The 23835-nt window shown below is 40.2% G+C and overlaps 1 protein-coding gene across 1 annotated transcript in view; it reads left to right on the top strand.

Annotated features, from left to right (window-relative positions):
• The window catches only part of adam19b (ADAM metallopeptidase domain 19b), a 40372-nt gene that overhangs the window by 14162 nt on the left and 2375 nt on the right, over positions 1 to 23835 (top strand). The window contains exons 4-20 of the mRNA XM_067457102.1: positions 4740 to 4818; positions 7509 to 7585; positions 10652 to 10856; positions 11809 to 11874; positions 13203 to 13274; positions 13365 to 13531; positions 15161 to 15245; positions 15356 to 15495; positions 15582 to 15759; positions 15867 to 15956; positions 18430 to 18625; positions 19551 to 19659; positions 20458 to 20671; positions 20828 to 20905; positions 22123 to 22231; positions 22347 to 22488; positions 22593 to 22680. Of these exons, the coding sequence (XP_067313203.1) occupies positions 4740 to 4818; positions 7509 to 7585; positions 10652 to 10856; positions 11809 to 11874; positions 13203 to 13274; positions 13365 to 13531; positions 15161 to 15245; positions 15356 to 15495; positions 15582 to 15759; positions 15867 to 15956; positions 18430 to 18625; positions 19551 to 19659; positions 20458 to 20671; positions 20828 to 20905; positions 22123 to 22231; positions 22347 to 22488; positions 22593 to 22680 (2095 nt within the window). The remainder of the gene's footprint in view (positions 1 to 4739; positions 4819 to 7508; positions 7586 to 10651; positions 10857 to 11808; positions 11875 to 13202; positions 13275 to 13364; positions 13532 to 15160; positions 15246 to 15355; positions 15496 to 15581; positions 15760 to 15866; positions 15957 to 18429; positions 18626 to 19550; positions 19660 to 20457; positions 20672 to 20827; positions 20906 to 22122; positions 22232 to 22346; positions 22489 to 22592; positions 22681 to 23835) is intronic.

The following is a 23835-nucleotide window of genomic DNA, read 5'->3' as shown; positions in this document are numbered from 1 at the left end:
TGCAGCAACCTGACTAAAGTTCCGGATGAAACGCCGATAGAAGTTGGCGAATCCCAGAAACCGCTGCAGAGCCTTGCGTGAGTCTGGAGTTGGCCACTCGGCTACGGCCCTTACCTTAGCAGGATCGGCTTTGATGCCATCCGCCGAAATGATGTAGCCCAGGAACGAAACTGACTCTGCGTGGAAAACACACTTCTCCGCTTTTACGTACAACTGGTTCTCCAACAGCCGTTGTAGCACCTGGCGAACATGCTGGGTGTGTACCTGAATGGAAGGAGAAAATATTAGAATGTCATCAAGGTACACAAAGACAAATTGGTTAACCATGTCCCTCAGCACGTTGTTGACCAGGGCCTGGAAGACAGCTGGGGCATTGGTCAGGCCAAAAGGGAGGACCCGATATTCAAAGTGTCCCGAGGGGGTGATGAACGCTGTCTTCCACTCATCCCCCTCTCGGATCCGGACCAGATGATAAGCATTACGGAGGTCCAGCTTACTGAAGACCCTGGCTCCCTGCAGTAGTTCAAAGGCAGATGACATTAAAGGCAGGGGATACCTATTCTTAACAGTTATGTCATTCAAACCTCTGTAATCAATACAAGGACGCAGGGAGCCATCCTTCTTCTTGACGAAGAAGAACCCTGCACCAGCCGGGGACGAGGAGGGACGGATGAGACCGGCATCAAGAGATTCACGAATATACTTGTCCATAGCCTCTCTTTCTGGACCAGACAGGGAATAAAGGTGACCCTTGGGCGGAGAAGTGCCTGGGAGGAGCTCGATGGCACAATCATAAGGCCGGTGAGGAGGCAAGGACATGGCTCTGGACTTGCTGAAGGCCTGCCAAAGATCATGGTATTCCACCGGGACCCCAGACAAATCAGCCGCCTCCATCTGCAAAACAGGAAACACAGAGCCAGGAGAAGAGGCAGCACCCATACAAGACGCAAGACAAGACTGGTTCCATGACAAAATAGAATTTCTGGCCCAATCCACGTGAGGTCCGTGCTGTACCAGCCATGGGTGCCCCAGAACAACTGGAGAACTTGGGGAATGCAGGAGGTACAGCTCGGTGATCTCACGGTGATTGCCAGAAACCACAAGACTTACAGGGGGTGTGACGTGAGTGATGGTGGTGATAGGAGAATCATCAAGGGAACGAACAGAGATGGGACTGGGGAGAGGAATAGCAGGAATACCCCACTGCTCTGCCATGCCACGGTCCAGGAAGTTTCCACCAGCGCCAGAGTCCACCAGGGCAGAGCAGGAGTGAACTGACCCTCTAAACTGGACCATAACAGGAAGAAGGGTGCGGGACAGAGAGGGGGAAGTGAGGGAAGCGCCCACCAGGATCCCCCTAGCTACTGATGGGCTCTGGCTTTTAACGGGCACTTGTTGGCAAAGTGCCCAGCTTTTCCACAATAGAGGCAAAGACCCCGGGTGAGACGGTCTTGTTTCTGCTGGGGAGTGAGACGCAGGCGCCCCAACTGCATGGGTTCAGGATCAGCTGATATAGGTGAAGGCAAAACCGAATTGGTTTCAGTGGGAAATTCTCCCCCCCTCCAGGGGAGGCGGCCAATCAAACGTCGGTGTCGGAGGCGAAGGCGACTCTCCACTCGGAGAGTCAAGTCAACCAGAGTGTCGAAGTCTTGTGGAAGCTCCTGGGTGGCGATTTCATCCTGGATCTCCTCATTGAGTCCAGCACGGAACATAGCTCTACACGACCCCTCGTTCCAGTCACATGAGGCCGCTAATGTCTTGAACTCGATAGCAAACTCGGTCACAGAATGGTCTCCTTGACGAAGTCGTGCCAGCTGAGCCGCCGCCTCCTCACCCCGAGCTGACCGGTCAAACAGCTTCACCATCTCTTGACGGAACTTCTCAAACGAAGAGCAAAAGGGAGCTTGAGCCTCCCAAACTGACGTACCCCAGTCGCGAGCCCTTTCTGTCAGCAGTGTTAAGACATACGCAACCTTGGTCTGTTCCATGACATAACGACGGGGCTGCAGGGCAAACACCAGTGAACATTGGGACAGGAATGCTCTACAAGAATTAGGGTTACCATCATAGGGTGGCGGGTTGTTTGCATGAGGCTCTGGCTCCTGGCGGAGAGAAGAGAGGTTGTCCGGGTCTTCTGCTCTGCTAGCTGTCTCTCTGCGAAGCTCCTGGAGCTGGACATTCAGGTCAGCCAACTGGGAACCTAGAAACTCCACCTCCCGAGATGTGGTCGTTAGCTGAGAGGCATGCTGGCCTAAGAGAATGCCTTGCTGAGTGACTGCTGATCGAAGAGGATCTGGGCCCGCTGAGTCCATCCTTGGCCAGTTCGTTCTGTCAGAACGGGACACTGACTCAGTCTGCAGGCACCAAAATACAGTTTATTGAAAAAACAGGAACAACCCAAACGGGCTAACAATAGTCCAGATAGATACAGCAGAACAGAGGAGTCACAAGTCTTATCAAAATCTGGACAGGGCCAGACAAAAAATCCAAAAAAAAGGCAACACGAGAGTCAATAGCAGAGCCTTCTGCCGAAGAATATTAGGACTATCAACCAGGCGGAGAAGCGCAGCACGAGGCACAGAGTAGGCAGGGCTGGCGGCGCTCAGATGGCACGTGAAGCAGGGCAGCAAAGGAGATCTGTGGGCAGCGTTAGAGAGCGAGACCAGGGCCAGATGCAGAGGGAATCCACCTAAAGAAAAGAGAAGCGTAGCAGAAAAAAACAAAACTAAAAGAAAAAGATCCAAAGGCAAACAGTCCTTAAAGCTTGGTCTCACAAAGACAGGACAGAAATCCAGATTCAGAGAATACCAGACTACCAGACAACCAGACTAGAGGAGTGCTTGCACAGCCACACCAAACAACGAACTGGCACAAGACAACACACAAGAGGGACTTAAATAGGAGATCTAATAGGTACAGCACAGGTGGAAAGAGTGAAACAATAACGAGGTAATGAGTGGAATAACAAGGGGGTGGGACCAGACGCCACAGTGACAGCAAAGCACAAGGTGACTAAAAGCAAGCCCAAGTGCTCCAAAACACAAACACATGACAGAGACAGGACAGATCAGCCCAGGGTCATGACACATAACTATAAAAAAAAGTTCACATGTTCCCTTGAACATACCTATCTATTAGATTTATTGACACCAGTATTATTATTATTATTTATTTATTTACAAATTGAAGCATTTAAAATAATTGATGTGTCTTGGTTGTAGATCAGTTGCATTTATTTAGCCTATACACATATTTACTGTTTACTATTTTTACTCTCCCGAGAAGGATTTTTTTTTTTTTTTTTTGCTTTGTTAAACCCATAAAACAGAATACAAATATTATATATCATCATTATCACCTCATGCAATGTGTGCATGGTTTTTATTAATATTTTTGGTTTGTGGACAATTTCAATTTTGGCTTTAATGATATTAATGATATTGTGGTAAATATGTACAACATTATAGTTAACTACAATAGTTACCAATAACTAACAATGAAAATGTATTATAAATACATTATTAAAATCAAAAGTTGGATTGGTTTACATTTAAAGGAAGTGTATGTAAGATTGTGGCCAAAACTGGTACTGCAATCAGGATCAGGCTGCAGGATCAGAAGGAACGTTTGTAGCTGCAGCTGTGGTAACTAGAGCAGATCTGGCAACCCAGATGCCCAAACACTACTGACTTCATGATTGGTCAATAGGTGGAGGGCGGAGCTTCAAGTCAAAACACAACATGTCAACATCAACATCAGTTGAGGGCTGCAACAACATCTTTAAAATGACAATATCCTGGCCGGACTACTATTGTCAGTGATATAAGTTTTTGGAATGAACATGATTTCTTAATGTCTACTGACATATTGGGCCATTTTATGATTAATTGAAATACATTTCTTACATACAGTTCCTTTAATGGACCTGAGCTAACATGAACAGCTATATTTGTATGAATTAAGGTTAACAAAGATAAAATAATATTGTAAGAAATTAATTGCTCGTTATTATTTACTTTTTAGTTAATGCATTAACTAAAGATAACTAATGGGACAATAGTAAAGCGTATCCACTTTGTGCTATCCAATATCGTATCATGGTGCTGGTGTCAGTGAAGGGGCAATTTTTAATTATGTTGTGGGGGAAACATAACACAAGAAAATCATCTTAATCTCATCACTGGACACAGAATGATATATTTAGCTATAGTTTAGCTAATAGACAAGATCTGAGTGTGGTGCAGTCATTGTGAAAATCATTTTTTAGACTAGTTGGGAGATGTAAATAAATATTTAGGACCAGTTTAGCACTTAGTGGTCCAGTTTCAACCTTTGAGGAAAAAGATTATGCACAATAAATGGACTGTTCTCAGTCTGTAAGCACACTTACTGTAGATCTCTGATTCTCTAAGTATTCAGCCACTCTTGATGCATTTTTAATGAGCTCAAGGTCAATAATGGAAAGAGACTTCACACTGTCGGACATTTTCTGCATAGAAATCCTTTGAAATACTCAATATAGCCAGGAAGGCCTCTTGGTTTCTCCACTCCAAATGACCTGCATCTGATAAGTATCAAATCCTGATTCATGTGCGACCCCAGAGAAGGAATGGAAACAAGTTTGAAATGTTTATGTTATCAATTTATGAAAGTGATGGAAGCTGTCTGGTTAAATACCAGCTGTGCGGATTAAATGTATGGCTGAATTAATTTGTCTTTTTTGTGTGTTCTTCTCTAAGGGAGCTGTTCTCCTCTGAATATCAAGAAATATGGTATGATCCAAATGGAAACCGTCGGTTTTCCAGGCCTTCCAACAGGGTGAGAGCAAGAGCCATCCCAGAATCATTCACTTCTTAATAGCATGTGTATATGTGTATAGCAATAGTTCATATTGTCATAGTAATCTTATGATAAACTATGTTGTCATAAAGGTTATATATATACAGTGGTTAAACAATGAAACTGAGACACCTGGTTTAGACCACAGTAATTTATAAGTATTTTTTAGGACCTCCTTTTGCAGCCAATACAGAATCAATTCGTCTTGGAAATGACAGATATAAGTCCTGTGACCAGAGGGATTCTGAGCCATTCTTCTTTCATTCCTCAGATCATTATGGGATGCTGGAGGAGGAAAACCTCCTCCAGCATCACTGGAGGTTTTTTTGATTCGAGCCTTTAAAGTGCCCCAATTGAGTAGCTCGATAATATTCAGATCTGGGGACTGTGAAGATTTTCAACTTCACTTTCATGTTCAACAAACCCGTCTTGGTACAATGTTTGAACCACTAGGTGCACATGGTACTCCTGAATGGTGGTGCACAGTACAGTTCCATGATATTGCAGCCCAAACTATCACTGATCCACCCGCGCTTCACTTTGGGCACGCAGTGGCAACAAAGGTTCTTTGGAGCTTTTCCACACAGTAACGCTCTCGGATGTGGGAAAGACAGTAAAGGTGGATCCATCAGAGAACAATTCATGCTTTACATTGTCCACAGCCCAAGATTTCCTCTGCTGGCACTGTTAAAATTGATGCTTGGCATTGGCACAAGTGACCAAAGCAAATATAAATATTGACCCTGTGGAGCTCTCCTGACGAACAGTTGTGGTGGGAACAGGAAATTCGAAGAGCACATTTATTTCTGCAGTGGTTTTATGTTTTTTGGGAGACAATCCGGGTGACATCCCTTTCAGACAGCTTCCTCTTGCGTTGACAATCACTCCTGTTGGATGTGGTTTATCCTGCATGGTGGTATATGCCGACATTACCCTGGATACCATAACTCTCGATATACTTGCTGTCCTGGTCACAGATGAGCCAGCGAGATGCGCACCAACAATTTATCCTCTTTTAAACTCTGATATATCTCCCATTATGTTGTATAAATTCCAATACTTTTGTGTACAGCTGTGCTATTGCTCTGCTATCTCAACCTTCACTGTCTGCTCTTACTGATGCAATGTGAAATCAGTAAAGACTGGACACCAGGCCACACATACAGTGTGTAGATGTGAAACCTCCAACACTATATTGGTCAGTATTTCACTGTCATTGCCCAACCCCACTTAATGTCTAATAATCTGTCACTTAATGTCACTTAATGTCTAAAAATCTAGTAATCTGTACTATTCACATACTATACCTTGTTTACTCAGAAAACATCTCGATTACATATGGTAACCCTCATTCCCTGAAAGAGGGGAACAGAGATGTATGTCAGACGTCACCGACTGAAAGGGAACCCAAGTTAAGATTAATTGATTGGTGCCATTGTGTCAAAAAAAAAATGTAGTGTTCACTTTGGTTGGGCACTTGTATCATTCCTATTTTTGTAATTCTCTTCCTATTGATGCAGCGATGTAACAAGAAATCACAGTTATTTGGTTTCAAAGGAAGATAAGTAATAAATATGTTGCTTTTAAAAGTTAATAATTGATTAATAATTAAAGGTCCCGTTCTTCGCGATTCCATCTTTCAAACTTTAGTTAGTGTGTAATGTTGCTGTTAGAGCATAAATAATACCTGTAAAATTATAAAGCTCAAAGTTCAATGCCAAGCGAGAACTTTTTATTTAACAGAAGTTCCCTTTCAAAGCCTACAGCGAACGGCCGGTTTGGACTACAGCAGGAAGTGCAGGGATGTAATGACGTCACTAGAACCGTTTGTTGACTAACCCTCCGCCCACAAGAACACGCAAAAAAGGGGGCGTGGTCTTGTTGCTCTCTCATGTGGAGAAGAGCGCGCATTTAGCTCTTGCATCTCTCCGTTATGGTAAGAGGCGGGACCTTTCCGGGCAAAGTGCGCTAAGCTGCTGTCCAATCACAACACGGGAAGCGTTGGTCCAATCAGAACTCGTTACGTATTTCTGAAGGAGGGACTTCATAGAACAAGGAAATCATCAGGCCGTTTTTAGGACAGAGGAAACAGCGCTGTACAGATAAGTAAATTGTGTGAAAAATACTGTGTTTTTTACACGCGAAACATGAACTCATGTTATATTGCACACTGTAAACATAATCAAAGCTTCGAAAACACGCAAAAAATGGGACCTTTAAACAGAATAATTAGATATAGTTAATTATTTAGTCAGAAATTAGGTCACCTTTGAAAAGAACTTCCCTTCATGTAATATAATGATCGTTTGTTGCTAACATTTTGGTTAAAAAAAACACTTTGTGAAACTTTTTAATTGGTTTGATATAATACCTCTATATCTGTGACATTTGATCATGCACACACACAGACTTCAACATTCAGCATCCAAAACACAACAATGGTAACAACAATATACTAAGTCAAGAATTAATAAAGTAAATGATCAAGTACTCTTTACAGTTCTTTTTAGTTCCTAGAAGTTTTTGTCAGCACAACATTCTTATTTAACTTTACTTGTTTTTTAAGGCAATCGGTTTGTTGGTAATCTAAAAAAAAAATAGATTTTACAGTTTACTTATTTAGTCCTTTCCTCTAATGTTAGACTTATTTCATGTCATATTGGTTTCAGGATCACTGTTATTATCATGGGATAGTCAAAGGGATCCAGGGGTCGAGTGTCGTCATCAGCACCTGTACTGGATTAAGGTAGTATGTTTGTATCTTGCATGTTCAATGGATCTTTAATTTAGAAGCTTGTAATGTAATTCTTGTAAATAATTTGTTTTTTATAGGAAGAGCCGCACAGTATTTGGCTTATTTAATTTTAGTGGCAACAGGGATGCAATCATTGGCAGATGTGAGGAGTTTGAAAATTGTATAGCTATAGCTCACAAGACACCATGAGTTATGACTTTACCTTGGTTTAAGGTGGAAAGTGTCAATTCTGAACCACTAGTGGCACCAAAAGGTGGGAAACTTTGTTTTAAAAAACGAAAGGATGGAAGCGTCGACAAGAGCATGGTTGTGTGCAAGCTATACAACAAGGAATTTGCGTATTACCGCAACACATCGAGCCTCAAATATCGCAAATATGCTATTGCTACACTTAATGGCAAACATTGCACTGGTCTGCTGGACTGAAAAAAATAAACCATATTTTGTTGATTAAGCTTATGTATTCAGTCATTATTCAATGGTATAAAATGTGAAAAATTACTTCTCACTGTTCTCAGGTCAAATATTTATATGTAATTAAAATGCGATTAATTTTGATTAATTAAGTCCCGGCCCTAATAGAATATATATATATATAGAAGCTATATCTCACAAGATATATATTATATATATATATATCTTGTGAGATATAGCTTCACTTTCTTATTCATACATTATCTTTTTCCAAAAAAATAAAATATATATATATATATAAATATATTTTTTATTATTCTTTAGTTTGTCAATTTTACATTTTATAGTATTATTATCATCATTATTATCAACCTGTCTTTTATGATTAGTAATTGTGACTTTCACCAAACCCTTTTCAGTTCCATTTTGCTTAGCTGTCTCTTTGAATATTCAGCTCTAGTGATATGAGTTTGCATCATGAGAACTTGTCTTTGTTGTGCAAAAGTTCTAGTTTATTAGCCCAGGAAGTGAGTTCAGCGCGTTCACTGTAGCAGCGTGGCCAGGTCTCTGGGTTTCTGAGTGGGCCGAGGGTAGATATATAGAGTCCTGTTGAGCTCCAGCTCGTTCAGAGACTCCATTTCCTGTCTGAACAGACGCACATTGACTGATATCCAAAAAGATCAATGAGTATATAAGCCAGCACAGCTTGAGTGTGTTGGGTTTGATGGGAGATGAGGAAAGCTTGAGCATTTTATAGAGTATACACACGTCCTTCCAGATGATTTTCACAGCTGCTTTGTACGATTGCACAAAATGAAAACCATGAAAACATTTTGTTTAGCGTTTTATGATGTGTTAGCATGTCTTTAGTTGTCATTCAGGAACTATTGCTAATGACATTAAGCATTCTTCAACTTTGCAGAATGGCTTTTACAGCAACTTTCTCTATTTATAGACAGTCACACAAGAGTCTTAGAGGTGACAGGTAGGTGAGTAGGATGATGATGATGCTGGCATGTGCAGATGACTCCAGGGTGGTGCCAGTGCTACATGGAGGTGCCTGAAGCTCAGGGGACCATGCAGGCTCATGCCGTTCAGGGAGTCATGGCAGTTCAGGGAGTCATGGCAGTTCAGGGAGTCATGGCGGTTCAGGGAGTCATGGCGGTTCAGGGAGTCATGGTGGCTCAGGGAGTCATGGAGGTTCAGGTAGTCATGGTGGTTCAGGGAGTCATGGTGGCTCAGGGAGTCATGGAGGTTCAGGGAATCATGGCGGCTCAGGGAGTCATGGAGGTTCATGTAGTCATGGCAGTTCAGGGAGTCATGGCGGTTCAGGGAGTCATGGCGGTTCAGGGAGTCATGGCAGTTCAGGGAGTCATGGCAGTTAAGGGAGTCATGGAGGTTCAGGTAGTCATGGCAGTTCAGGGAGTCATGGCGGTTCAGGGAGTCATGGAGATTCAGGGAGTCATGGGCTCAGGCGGTTCAGGGAGTCGTGGTGGCTCAGGTAGATCAGGGAGTCATGGTGGTTCAGGGAGTCATGTGGCTAAGGCAGTTCAGGGAACCATGGCGGTTCAGGGAGTCATGGTGATTCAGAGAGTCATCGTGGCTCAGGCGGTTCAGGGAGTCATGGCGGCTCAGGTGGTTCAGGGAGTCGTGGCGGTTCAGGGAGTCATAGCAGTTCAGGGAGTCATAGTGGCTCAGGCAGTTCAGGGAACCATGGCGGTTCAGGGAGTCATGGTGGCTCAGGTGGTTCAGAGACTCATGGCGGTTCAGGGAGTCATGGTGGCTCAGGTGGTTCAGAGACTCATGGCGGTTCAGGGAGTCATGGTGGCTCAGGTGGTTCAGAGACTCATGGCGGTTCAGGGAGTCATGGTGGCTCAGGTGGTTCAGAGACTCATGGCGGTTCAGGGAGTCATGGTGGCTCTGGCGGTTCAGGGACCCATGGCGGCTCAGGCGGTTCAGAGAGTCATGATGGCTCAGGCAGTTCAGGGAATCATTATGGCTCAGGCAGTTCAGGGAATCATGACGGCTCAGGCAGTTCAGGGAGTCATGGTGGTTCCGGCGGTTCAGGGAATCATGGTGGCTCAGGCGCTTTAGGAAGTTATGGCGGCTTAGGCGGTTCAGGGAGTCATGACGGCTCAGGCAGTTCATGGAGCTTCCGCAAAACTCAATCTCGCCTAGGGCAACCAAAGAGCTAGATCTGGCCCTGAGGCGGAGTCATCTCTGGACTCTGGTCATAGGCAAATATTAAAGCCTTTCATCAAATGTCTGCAGTGGAAGCATTTTCAATGATAGCTGGGTGTCCCTGTACATCTGTGAAGTGTTGTGTGTGTAACTAGGTTTGTGTTTGGGGAATACTTAGATATCCAGGAAGCAAGGAAATCTGTTTTTGCTTAAATAACCCAGTTCACCATAAACACAAGTTGGCTATCAATTCCGTTTTATTCCCTTTTTTCTTCACCCTCCCATCCGGGATAAAGATCATTTTGTGTGGTAAAGCTGCTCTGCTTTCCGTGCAAAACCCAGCTGAGAGGTTTCCATCCTGTCAGCCTGTTTAAATGTCCATGACTCTGATTTTCCACATTATCATTGAATCTCAAAGTTTAAACATCCCTGTGATTGACACGTTGTCTTCTCAATCCTCAGGGGCATGATAACGGTCAATAACAGCAAGAGCTACATGATCGAACCACTAGCTAACCAAACACACTCTCAGGGACATGCCGTATACAACGCTCAAAGCCTGAAAATGCCAACGGGCACCTGTGGACACCACCATGGAGACGGAAATCACACGGAAAGCCTTCAAGAGCTGATTGATGTCATGGCAAAGCCTCAGCAGACCAATAGGGTGAGATTATGGGATTGTTGTTCAAGAACCTTTGACCCAAAGTCAAAGTAGAGATCCTCCTGGATCAGTTTACGTTTTATTTTGAAGAGGGTCATGTCTAACTTTTGATTGCTTCACCATAAGAGTTTCAACAGCATTTGCTGTGCACCAAATGCTTTTAAAAAATGCAAATCGTTTTTTTATGGTGCATTTGGGTGGCCTTGGCATTTTTTAAAGCATTTTGGGAACACGTGCTGATTTTTGCTGTGCAATGTATTGTAGAGGAACTAATGTAACATAAAATGAACCTAGCTTAAAAAGCTGGTTATTTGACTAGCTAGTTGTTTGCAATATGTTTGACATTTAAAGGTTTAATAGAAGTAATTGCTCCTAAATTAACATATATATTTAAAATATATTTTGTCCAGATCCTTACTTGTGTAATATCTGCTAGAAATGTACACAAATCACAGTTTTAACTTTTTAGATCCCATTTATGGTATAGGCTAAGTGTTGCAAAACCTTATAAAAATGAATGTAATATAAAACAGCCCATATTAAAATATAGTTTAGCCTCCTAAACTTGACAGTGATCATTTCCTGAAGGTTAAGCTCCTCTTTTTCCACTGACGATTTGTGAAAAAGAAAGAAAAAATGTGCTCATTTTTTTTTTAAGAGTTCAGCCTCTATTTTGTACCCTATTAATGGAAAGTACCAGATAATAAAACTTGTTATTTAAATAAATGTGAAGAGCTGACCAAAGTGCTACTAAACTAAAGACACATTGTTCTTTGCGTTGGCATACATGAATAGAGTGTCTGTCCCTGACTGAAGACACAGGATGTCTCAATTAGTTTTGTCTCACAGCATCTAAATTCATAAAATCAGGTTTTGAAGCAATGACTCAGCACTTCTTTAGCAGTATATCAAATTAGCCTATGCTCAGTTATATCTTATCTATCTCATCCTACAGGAAAGAAGGGATGTCAGCAGTAGCATGAAATACGTAGAGCTGATGGTGGTGGCCGACCATGCAGAGGTAAAATCACTTCAGGCATCTGCTGAAAAACTTCTTTGGGAGCTTTGAGAGACAAAAGATACTCAGTAAACTGTTTCAAACTGCTGAATTCCTAATTTTAAGAAGTAACATTTATTTATTTTAAAAATCCAACAGATTTCTGAGATATAAAATAAATTTCTTTTCATCAAATAATCTTGAAAAAATGGATCAGATTCAATAAATAGCAGTAAATCAGCATTTTAGAATAATTTAATTTTAGAATGACACTGAAAATGTAGCTTTGCCATCACAAATTATATTTTTAAAATGTACTTATATACATAAACAGTTGAAATAGTTATTTAAATTTGTAATAATATTTCACAATTAACTATGTTTACTGTACAACCCCAAACTTTTCAATAGTAGTGTATTTTTAAACAACACTTTACTGCATTTGTACAATAAAATATGCATTCCCATGCAAAAGCTGCCACCATAATGCTAGGGCTTTCTGGGTGGTTGCCAAGGTGTTGCTATGCATTTGCCGCGTTATGAGTGGTCATTAGCATGTTGTGGTTGCTAGGGTGGTCTGGGTTGCTAGGTGGTTACTTACTGGCCCTAATCAAATAGTGCACTTGTTAACTCCTGCTGCTCGAAATTGCCCGCTACAAGCAGGACTAGAACCCATGTCCACCGGCATGAGAGTCGGACGCTCTAACAAGGAGTGCAAAGCTGCAACCTCTAGTGTCAGTCGCTAGAGCATCTCTTGAAGACAGAGGAGTGAGGTTACTTGCACAGTGACTACCGTTACACTCACCCACTTAAACCTCACTCCCATCCGGGTCACGGCACCATTGCAATCCCCCCTGTTCGAACTGCCCGCTCCAAGAGGGGTGTGTCTGCTGGCATGAGAGTCGGACGCTCTAACAAGGAGGCTAAAGGAGTGCGGTTTTCTTGCACAGTGACTACTGTTACGCTATTTTGGAAGATTAGCTCTTTAGCAAACACATCTAACAATAATATCAGTATTTATTTCTGTGATTACAGGATTCAGACAGTCTGTCCTTGGTTTTTATAGGCATGTGTTTGTAGGACGTTCTTATTATCAAAGACGTCATCAATATTTTGTGCCAGGCGGTTGCTTTGGATAAAAGTGTCTGGAAAACGACAATGACAATTACCACACAATTCTGGAGCTTTAGATACGTCTTGTCTGTTTGTTGACTACCTCAGCATAAATGCTCAGAATAACTTTCCTCTGCTCTGCTCTTCCTCTAAATCATCTATGATCACCACCTACATGACCCAAAGATCATTTCAGCCATCTAAGTCAAAGATGCATCCTAATCGTGTTTCTTTTTCAGTTTTTGAATCACGGTAAGGATTTAAATAGGACCAAAAGGACGCTGGTTGAAGCAGCTAACTTTGTAGATAAGGTGAGATTGTCGTGAATTGTATGTATGTATTATTATGAATTGTATTGTAATATTTTTTACATTTAATATTATGTGACTTGATGTTGCCAGTATTACAAAACACTGAACATCCGTGTGGCTCTGATCCGGTTGGAGATCTGGAACGATCAAGACAAGATCAGTGTGTCCAACAACCCCTACAGCACCCTGAGTGCATTTCTGACCTGGAGGAGGAAACAGCTGCCACAGCTGCCCAATGACAACGCTCAGCTAGTAACGTCAGTCTCACTGTAGCTCCTCCCACCTAATTAACATATAAAACAGACAACACTGATAAGGATCTTGTTTTTAAAACAATATTTTTTAAAATTCTTTTATCATTCACTCACAACGAATTTCAGCAAAATGTTGTGGTCAAAAATGTCTGTTGTTCTTTGTCAAGTGCGGGTAAGACCCAACAACCCGCCGCCAAATGCAGGTGGATTTCAGCAGTGGCGTGTAACACAGTCACTCCTACTAGCCACTTTGGCCGGTATAATATATATAAATATACATTTTTCAGTTGTAGTCTTTTAAAAAGGAAGTTGATATAATAAACTAAGTACAACGTAGTGTTGTCAAAAATCTAGATTTTTCAATACATATTGATACTTAAATATCTGAAACGCTTCTTTTTCGCTGCTCATTGCGTTTAACCAGTCAAATACACAAAATAATGTAAAAATGCAAGAATTCCCGTAAACAGTCAGTTGTGTTTTAAGTGAACATAAACAGTTAAGAAAGAAAACAGTATAAAAAAATAGTATAATGGATCCGTGCATCAGGTCTTAAAGTGACAGCAGCCTAATATACTTGCTGCCAAATTCTTTGATAATTAAAAAAATGTCTATATGGCAGTTTTAAGCCATATTATCTATGTGGACAGTAAAAATGCTGATGGCTATTAGTAACTTTAGATAACCAGTAGCCACAGTGGCTGTTGAGCAAAAAAGTTTATGTCAAGTCCTGGTAGCAATGCATGAAGCTTTCTGTTGATCAATGTGGCAAATTCATCATGTGACATGATACAAAATCTGTGTGTGGAAATTTTTCGCCCTTATGAGAATAGGAATCGTTTGGATTCTTGAAACGACTGGATTTTACATGCAAATATTTGCTGAGCAAACCTAGCCCACAGGGAATGTTCTCAGAACGTTCTGGCAATGTTCTCTCAAAGTTATGAACAAACCTTCTTCCAGTAACATTATTATAATGTTCATTCAAAGTCATATGGTCTTTATTAATGTTAAAGTAATATATATTCGTTAATGGAATGTTTTTTTCTGAAAAGTTTTAATTCTTCTAACATTTTTAAAATGTTACTACTTCTTTCAAAATGCTCAAATGTTGTTTGCAAAATGATACAAATGGAATGTCCCTTCAATATTCAACCAAAAAAACTGGGTGTTCTGGATGTTCAGAGAACATTCAGAAATAACTTTTTCATAACTTAATAGAAACATTAGCAAAACATTCTTAGAACATATTATTATTAGCTGGGGTGGTAAATGTGACCACACCTTCTTCATGTGGAACCCAAAAGGGGAAGTTTTGAATACAACATGCAGGCTCGTAAGCTACAAAAAGCACATAAAAGTATAATAAAACTAGTCTATACAACACATGTGCTATAATTCAAATCTTCTGAAGTGATATGATATATCTTAATGTGAGCAACAGATGTTTAATAGTAAAATGTAGAAAGGTTTGGGAGGATATGTAAGGGTGTAAATGACACAATATTAATCTTTAGGTGAAATATTCCTTTAAGTATGCCTATGTCTGTTTAACAAGTCAGTGCATTGGTTTGATTTGGTTCTCCCGTAGTTTTATTGGTATTTGATCAATTGCTTTTGTTGTGTTTGTAGGGGTGTGTCGTTTCATGGCACCATCATTGGTCTTGCACCTCTAAAAGCCATGTGTTCTGAATACCAGTCTGGTGGAGTCAATTCGGTACATTTACCTTAAGTTACTTTAACAGTGTTATTCCATTGTGTTTTTAATTGCCAAGCACATCCCTTTATTAGACTCACCTTTTTTGTTTTCTCTGCCTCTCTCTGTAGGACCACTCAAACAGTGCTGTGGGGATCGCTGCCACCATGGCTCATGAGATGGGGCATAACTTTGGGATGAGCCACGACAGTCAAGGTTGCTGTCAGGCTCAGGCCAAGGATGGAGGCTGCATCATGGCTGCTGCCACAGGGTAAGAGCCAACGTAAAAATGCTGTAATCCTGCAAACCTTCTCATTTAAAATCGACAAAAAATTAAAAGTCAAAGTTGTTCTTCAGGGCTCCGTTCCCTTACGTCTTCAACTCCTGCAATCAGAAGGAGCTGAAACGCTACCTGAGCTCCGGCGGGGGGAAGTGTTTGTTTAACCCTCCCGACACCAGGCTCATGTACGGGGGCCAGCGCTGTGGAAACGGATACCTGGAGGAAGGAGAAGAGTGTGATTGTGGAGAAGTGGAGGTCAGGAGAGAGTTTCATTGCTTCCTCTGTCTCGTTTTCTCCCACGCCGTTGTTCCGGTTCATCTTTCACGCTCACATTTTCCGTTTCTGTTTCCTTTACTACAAAGGAGTGCTCAAGTCCCTGCTGTAATGCCAACAACTGCACGCTGAAGATCGGCGCTGAGTGTGCACATGGAGTTTGCTGTCATGAGTGCAAGGTGAATCACTGCCGAACTCATCTCACGCTTTCTGCCTTTTCTGTGGTGCTGCATCAAAAAAACTTTAATTTCATTTTTAAGTGGGTTTAAAATAAATGGGTTTTAAAAAGATTTTAGTATGAGTTTTCGAAAGTACTCTTTAAAGAGTTAGTTCAACCAATAATAAAAATTCTATAATTTACTTACCCTCATGTCGTTCCAAACCCATAAGACTTTCGTTCATCTTCGAAACACAAATACAATTATTTTTAATGAAATCTGAGCGATTTCTGTCCCTCCATTAACAGTCTACGCAACTACCACTTTGGCGCTTCAAAATTTTCATAAAGAGATCATAAAAGGAATCCATATGAATGGAGCTGTCTGGTCCAAATTTTCTGAAGAGACTCGATCACTTTATATGATGAACAGATTTAATTGAGGCTTTTATTCACATATCTACACACATCAGTTGTGGTATACAGAAGCTCAAGTATGTTCACTTGATGTGCGAGAACCAGTGAGGTTCATTCTCGTGTTACGCAGCATGTTTGAGCTTCAGCAAGAACCAATGAGGTTTGTTCTGGCACGTCAAGCAGGTTCAGTTAAGCTTCTTCATATATATTTGCTGATCAATGTTTATATGTGAATATAAGAGTTTTATGATCTCTTCATTAACTTTTTAAAGCGTCAATGTGGTAGTTGTGTAGCTGCCAATGCAGGGACAGAAATCTTTCAGATTTCATCAAAAATATCTTCATTTGTGTTCCGAAGATCAGAGGTGGACAGTAACTAAGTACATTTACTTGAGTACAATACTTAAGTACACTTTCTGAGTATCGGAACTTTACTTGAGTATTATTTTTTTCTGGAAACTTATGACTTTAACTTCACTACATTTGAAAGTCAAAATGCTCATTTTGTTGAGTATTCACATAAACAAAGTGGATTATGTCTTAAGTGAAGGTAAACAGGAGAATATCAGATGTGTATAAGTGTATTGGATCCGTGCATTCAGCATTAAAGTGACAGCAGCTTTGTAACTTTTATACAAGTATTTTTTATTTTATTTTATTTATAGAAGAGTTTAAGTTAGTCGTATGCTAGCTTGTCGGATGGAGCATCACTGACTGGCTTAAACCATGATGGCATAATGTGCATTTATACAATGATAATAAACTAATGCATTGACATAAAAATAGAAATTTACATTTGATACTTAAGTACTTTTAAAAACAAATACGTCTGTATTTTTACTTAAGTAAAAATTTGTTTTTGCAACTTTCACTTGTTGACCAGTAGTACTTTTACTCTTACTCAAGTAATGAAGTTGTGTACTTTGTCCCCCTCTGCTGAAGAGGAATAGAAGTCTTACTGGTTTAGAATGACATCAGGGTGAGTAAATTATGACAGCATTTTCTTTTTTGGGTGAACTAAGTGGTAAGTTTAAATACATTTTATAAACTGATAATAAAAAAAAAAATGTTGTTAACATTTTATTAATTAAAGGGATACTTCAGCGCTGGGAAGATGAACCTGTATTTAAACTGGATCATCAATGTAGTAGAAATGTGAAATTATTTTTGAATTTGGTGTCTTCTAGACTGAGAAAGAACAGAAAATGTATTTTTGTCTCATGGGGATGAAAGACTACAATTCCCAGAATGCTTCGCTGCCCCGTTAGGCCATTCCCAAAGCCACCTACTGGATTATGGTGACTGAGTTGGAGAAGACACTACAGTTAAAAACTGAACGTGTCTGTTCAATATAATGAATGAGTCACCGCGCGAGTATCACAGCACTGAGCACTAACTGCAGGAGTGATGAGAGCTGAGGTAATCGCGACTACACTCGCGGCATAACGTTACATTCACAACGCGAGTTCAGTCTGGCGCGTTTCAGTTCATGCCTTTGCAAGCTTAACTTTCATAGAAATTAATTTGAGAAGTTAAAAAACTTACATTGCTCACCATAACTCCGTTTAAATGAGTGCCTGTAGCTGCGAGCTGAGCTCTGAGTGTGATCTCCCTCCCCCATGCGTGAGTTCAAAACATGCGGAAATGGCTCCCTCTGCTGGCTGTAGTCTTTAGCCTTTGGGCAAACATTCCTCCTATGATGCAAATATCGTCAATTTGCATCATAGGAGGAATTTTTCCAGAAATAAAATGCATAAATCTCTTGTCTCAGGGGGATATGAGGGGGGAAAGCACAATAATTTGAATATACTCCAGGGTTTCTACTGATACAAAGCCATATGCTAATCGCTGAAGTAACCCTTTAATCTCAATAATGAATAGACCAAACCTTTTATATTCAAGTTGATGTCTGTTAAATGTTTTGCTTTCAAAGAACAGTAAGACTATTATTAAAAAATAGACATGTATTTTAGGATATTATATTCTCACAAATGTCCACAGTTTAAAAAGTGACTGACTCAATTTAAGAAAAACCTCATTAAATGATTACAAGTTTGTTCTATCACACTCTTGACCAGCTGAAGAGTCCGGGAGTGATGTGCCGTCCACCTTCAGGCTCCTGTGACCTGCCTGAGCACTGTGATGGCAAATCAGAGTCCTGCCCTGCTAACTTTTACCTGATGGATGGCAACAGTTGTGCGGATGGCAGCGCCTACTGTTACACGGGCATGTGTCTGACGCTGGAGCAGCAATGCCTCTCTCTCTGGGGAAAGGGTTTGTGTCTGCTAAAGCCTGCTAAAAGTAACACAATTTAAAAGTAACACCATCAAACCAAGAACCCAATATTTTATGAGTCACAGTTTTCACAAAACATTTAAAGCAGCAAGTTTTCAACTATGATAATAATAAGAAATGTTTCTTAAGCAGCAAATTAGCATATGAGAATTAATTCTGAAGAATCATGTGACACTGAAGACTGGAGTAACGATGCTGAAAATTCAGCTTTGCATTACAGAAATAAATGATTAAAATATTTAAACATAAAAAACAGTTCGGTAACACTTTATTTTAGGGTTCAGTTATTAACCATTAACTAGTTGCTTATTAGCATGCATATTACTAGGATATTGGCTGTTTATTTGTACTTATAAAGCACAAGTTAATGCCTTATTCTGCATGATCTTATTCTACATCCCTAAACCCTACCCAATACCTAAACTTAAATGCCAAACTACCATACTAACTATTAATAAGTAGTAAATTAGGAGTTTATTGAAGCAAAAGTCGTAGTTAATAGTAAATATATGTTCCCCATACTAAAGTGTTACCAACAGTTCTTTTAAATTATAATAACATTCACAATATAACAGTTTTTACTGTATTTTTTGAGTAATGTAGTCTGAGGGTCTTCTCATGGCCTGTTATTTTTGTACCATGTTTTGACATTTTCCAGTGGAAATCCACTTTGCAATGCACTGTAGTTTACTGTATTACAGATACCGTGCTTGGCTGTGATCTTAGTCTCCTAATGTGATGCCATATGCCGCTCTCTGCTGCTATCAGAGAAATCATTTGAGTCCAGCTGAGATATACTAAATATTTGAACATTCACAAAACCACTAACTTGTGACTTGAGTTGATGTTTCTATTCCCTTCTGTCCTTTTTTGCTGCTGCAAATCTTCTGTCTCTATATTTAAGATGCCCGTGTTGCTCCTGATCTTTGCTTCACTAAAGTAAATGAAGCTGGGGATTCATATGGAAACTGCGGTAAAGACGTCATGGGTGCATACAGGAAATGCACCGAGAGGTGAGATTCATTTACTCAACAACAACAAAAAAAGTTACACTACCCCTCAAAAGTTTGGAATAACTTTTAAATGTTTTTGAAATCTCTTATGCTCACCAAAACAGTAATATTGTACAAATGTGTATTGTGTCCCCTCGGTAGAAATCACGTTTACGGGGGCACTGCGGTGCGATCGGAAAGGGCACTTTCACCACTGTTACTGTTTTTGTTAACACTTTACATTAGGGTCCAGTTCTCACTATTAAAAAGTTGTTTATTAGCATTCATATTACTAGGATGTCTGTTTACTTATACTTTATTAATGCCTTATTCTGCATGACCATATTCTATATCCCTTATCCCTTTCCAATACATAACTTAACAACTACCTTACTAACTATTAATAAGCAGTTATTAGGAGTTTATTGAGGTAAAAGTCATAGTTGATAGTTAGTTAATAGTGAGAATTGGACCATAATCTAATCTAAAGACCCTATTTATATATATATATATATTGAGTACTGAATAATTAACTATAATAATAATAATTAAGGGTTCGAATTAGGGTTTGGTTTAGGGTTAGTTGCATGCAATTATACTCAATTTACTGTTATTAATATGGTAAGTACATGTACCATGTAACAAAGACACTGTAAAATAACGTGTTACCAAATATAGTCTTGTTGAGCAGAAGAGACTTATGCTCAACAAGAAAACATAAAAAAAATCCTAATTATTCTGGTAGTGTAAGTCTTTTATTCTATATCATTATTTGAGCCACCCGAAGACATGGCTGTTGGTTCTCTTTTGTCTGTTTAGGAATGCTAAATGTGGGAAGATTCAGTGCCAGAGCGCTGCCAGCAAACCAATAGAATCCAATGCCGTCGCCATAGACACCAACATCTATAATGGTCAACAGAAGATCCTGTGCAGAGGGACACATGTGTACCAGAATGATCAAGATAAGCACAACCAGAATGACACCCTAGACCCGGGCCTGGTTCTTCCGGGAACCAAATGTGGGGAGAATGCGGTAGGTATTGGACACATACAGGTCCTGTGTCCTCTTCAATCAAAGTTTTGTCTTTTTGCCTTGTCTTGCCAATAGGTTTAAGCCACTCAATAGCTATGAGTGTATCGCAGGCCCTCTTCTTACATTCACTTTTCACTTGATTTACTCTCCAAACAGATCTGTTTCGAAGGGGAATGCCGCAGTGCATCTTTCCTGCAAGCAGATGGATGCAGTGCCAAATGTAATGGCCATGGAGTAAGTCCATATTGCTTATTTCTGCATAGAGCTGGCTGAGCTGCAAAAATGTAGTGTGATTGTTCTGGTGCATCTTCACACGATCAACAAGGTGCATGGAAAGAAAGGTTATTTTTGGACATTATCATCAGCAATTGTGAGGTTTTAAAACACTTGAGCTTTATACATACATGGTCATTGCAGAGACTCCTGTGTATTTCCTGTTTTCCATCATTTCCTCCTATGGTACCATAAATACTTAGCCTGACAAGCCAGACCCACATCAAGATGTTTGGTCTGGAAACTCACAATTGACAGGGCTCAATCCGAGGGGCGGGATAAACGGTTGTCTTTCAATCTCCCTCTGCACGCGATAGGATAGCGCTACACCAACCAGAGCAACGAAGGTGAAACAGAGCTTGTTGATAGATTAAACATTCGCCGTATCCGGTCGGCTAAACTCCGAACACATCTTCCCTTTTTAAGAATGACTTCAGTGCCGTTCTTTGTTCTTTTCTCAAGAAAAGAAGTTTAAGAAAAGAGAAGTTAAGAAAAGCTTAACTCCAAGTCTTCCAGAGTCACGGTCAAAGCTGATTCGAAAGACCGCCGCCGTTCGCCAGTTTCTGTGTTTACTAGACAACAGAAGCACGCAAACGCAACTCGGCCGTCGTCATTATGGCCCCGCCCGCCGACTCTATACACGATGTGATTGGGCCGTCCAGATTGTGAGTAATACAGCTCAGAAGGGTATTGAGAGTTCCTAGACGACACTTGCGGGCAGATTAAATTTGCTGCCGCTAGGGTGCGTCTAGATTTCTAGGCTAATAAATACTTTCTATTACAGTCAATGATCCTTTACTATTCTCACTATTAATCATGCAGGTTATTTATAAATCCATCTGATTCCAGTGTAAGTTTTGTCCATCTACTGCCACCTTGGTATTATAAGGTTCTATCTGCATTTTGAATGGTTTTGAGATATTGTTTTTGCATCCTATTCGACTTTGTGAAGTTTATTGTTTCTAAATAAAGGGTCCCAAAATGTCCAAGAACATCACATAATGTAAATGAGTTGTCAGACTGCTTGTTTCAGAATGTTATTTCATTCAGAACATATTTTTGTTAGCTGGGACAATCCATGGTTTCCAAAGAGTAACTTAAAATTCAGATTTTTCAGATGCATCTTATGTCAAAAACAATTGCAAAAATCGTGTTTTTTTTGTTGTGTTTGCCTGCAGCTTTGCAATAATAACCACAACTGTCATTGTAACTCGGGTTGGGCCCCACCATTTTGCGAGATGAAGGGTCCAGGAGGCAGTTTGGACAGTGGGCCTGTGATCCCGCACAGTACGTCAACAGACCCTTCATAACCTGAATATTTCAGGGAATGTTATCTGTGATACTTCCTGTGTTAAATTTGTCCTTTTGATGTTTTTTATTGTTCTTGTCTTATCGTGTGCAGGCAACCTTTACATTGTACTGGTTATCCTTGGGGTTTTTTTCCTTCTGGTATTGGCTATCCTTGGCGCCTGTTGGTGGCGCTGCAAACACAAGCTCCTCCCCACCAAAGGCTCCACCCTTCCTGCTACTCAAACATGCATCAAGTAACTGCTAAACCTAAATGCTAAATGCAAACACATACATGCAGAGATCTTCATGTTTTTGGCCGTTCTTGAGTTAGAAAATGTGTTGTTTCTCTTCTTGTCAGCGTTCCAGACACCCCTGAGACTAAAAGTCACACGACAGGTCACGCCAACCCAGTGTTCCAGCCAAAGAAACCTCACGCTGATGAACAGGTGTGAAGTTGTTGTGTAGTCAGCGTGTGTTCGCTGCATGTCCATCCAATAGCACGGTTCACATCATTGGCTTTGTTCCAACAGGATGGGAAAAATCTGCCGTATCCAACTCAAATCCATTAAACTGAATGTTGCCTGAACAGATAAAAAACAAATGGAAACTAATCTCACCCATATTATTGTTAAATAATAAACTAATAATATTAAAAAGCAGTTTTCATTCATTGAAATAAAGCTGAAATTATGGAAATACTTTCCCATCACAGAATAAAAAATAAATAAAAAATGTGACTTTTATCTCACAATTGGAAATTGGACTTTATAACTTGCAATTGCCAGTTTATATCTCACAATTCAGAGACAAAAAGTCAGAATTGCAATTCTGACTTTATATCACACAATTCAAACTTTATATATCACAATTCGGAGAAAAAAAGTCAGAATTGCGAGATGTAAACTTTTATCAGTTTATCAGTTGTGAGATAAAAAGTTGCAATTAGGGGTGACCCGAATAGTCGAAGATTCGATGCATCGATATGCGGAGCTGGTTTCGACCGCCGATCTCACAGTTGAATCTTCGCGGTTGTTATGATCGCGTCCGGTGCGCGACCCCTTTAAGGGCCCGGCCACGCCACAGAGCGCCATTTCAAGGTTTTATATTAAATTTATATTATATTTACCTCAAATCGTCACTGTACATACACTGTAAACAATTATTTAAAAAATAAGTTACCTGGTTGCCTTAAAATTTTGAGTTCATTGAAATTAAAAATTTGAGTTTATACATTGAACATTTTTTGAGAATCGACAGCCTTCAAATATTATTAAAAGATTTTGTAAGCATATTGGGTGATTGTGTGTGTTTTATTTGTGATGACAGTGAAACATGCCAAATTGTGCTTTTTCATGATTTATCAAATTTTTATGCAGTTCAGATACAATAATATTTTGAGCTTCTATTTATTAAAACAATGTCTTTCATTGTACAAACTAAAAAAAAAATATTTCAATAAACTCAGAATTTTAAGGCAACCAGGTTACTTACTTTTTTAAGTTAAAGCAACAAAAAATGTTTACAGTGTACTGATTTCATCCTGTGCTACAAGATACATTCGTCGTGCAGCTAGTTGCACTTATCTTTTAAAATGTTTATTC

Source organism: Pseudorasbora parva, chromosome 11, assembly GCF_024679245.1.
Source record: "Pseudorasbora parva isolate DD20220531a chromosome 11, ASM2467924v1, whole genome shotgun sequence".
Classification (NCBI taxonomy): Eukaryota; Metazoa; Chordata; class Actinopteri; order Cypriniformes; family Gobionidae; genus Pseudorasbora; species Pseudorasbora parva.
The sequence above is the reverse complement of the archived record's forward strand: the minus strand, read 5'-3'. Positions and strand labels throughout refer to the sequence as shown.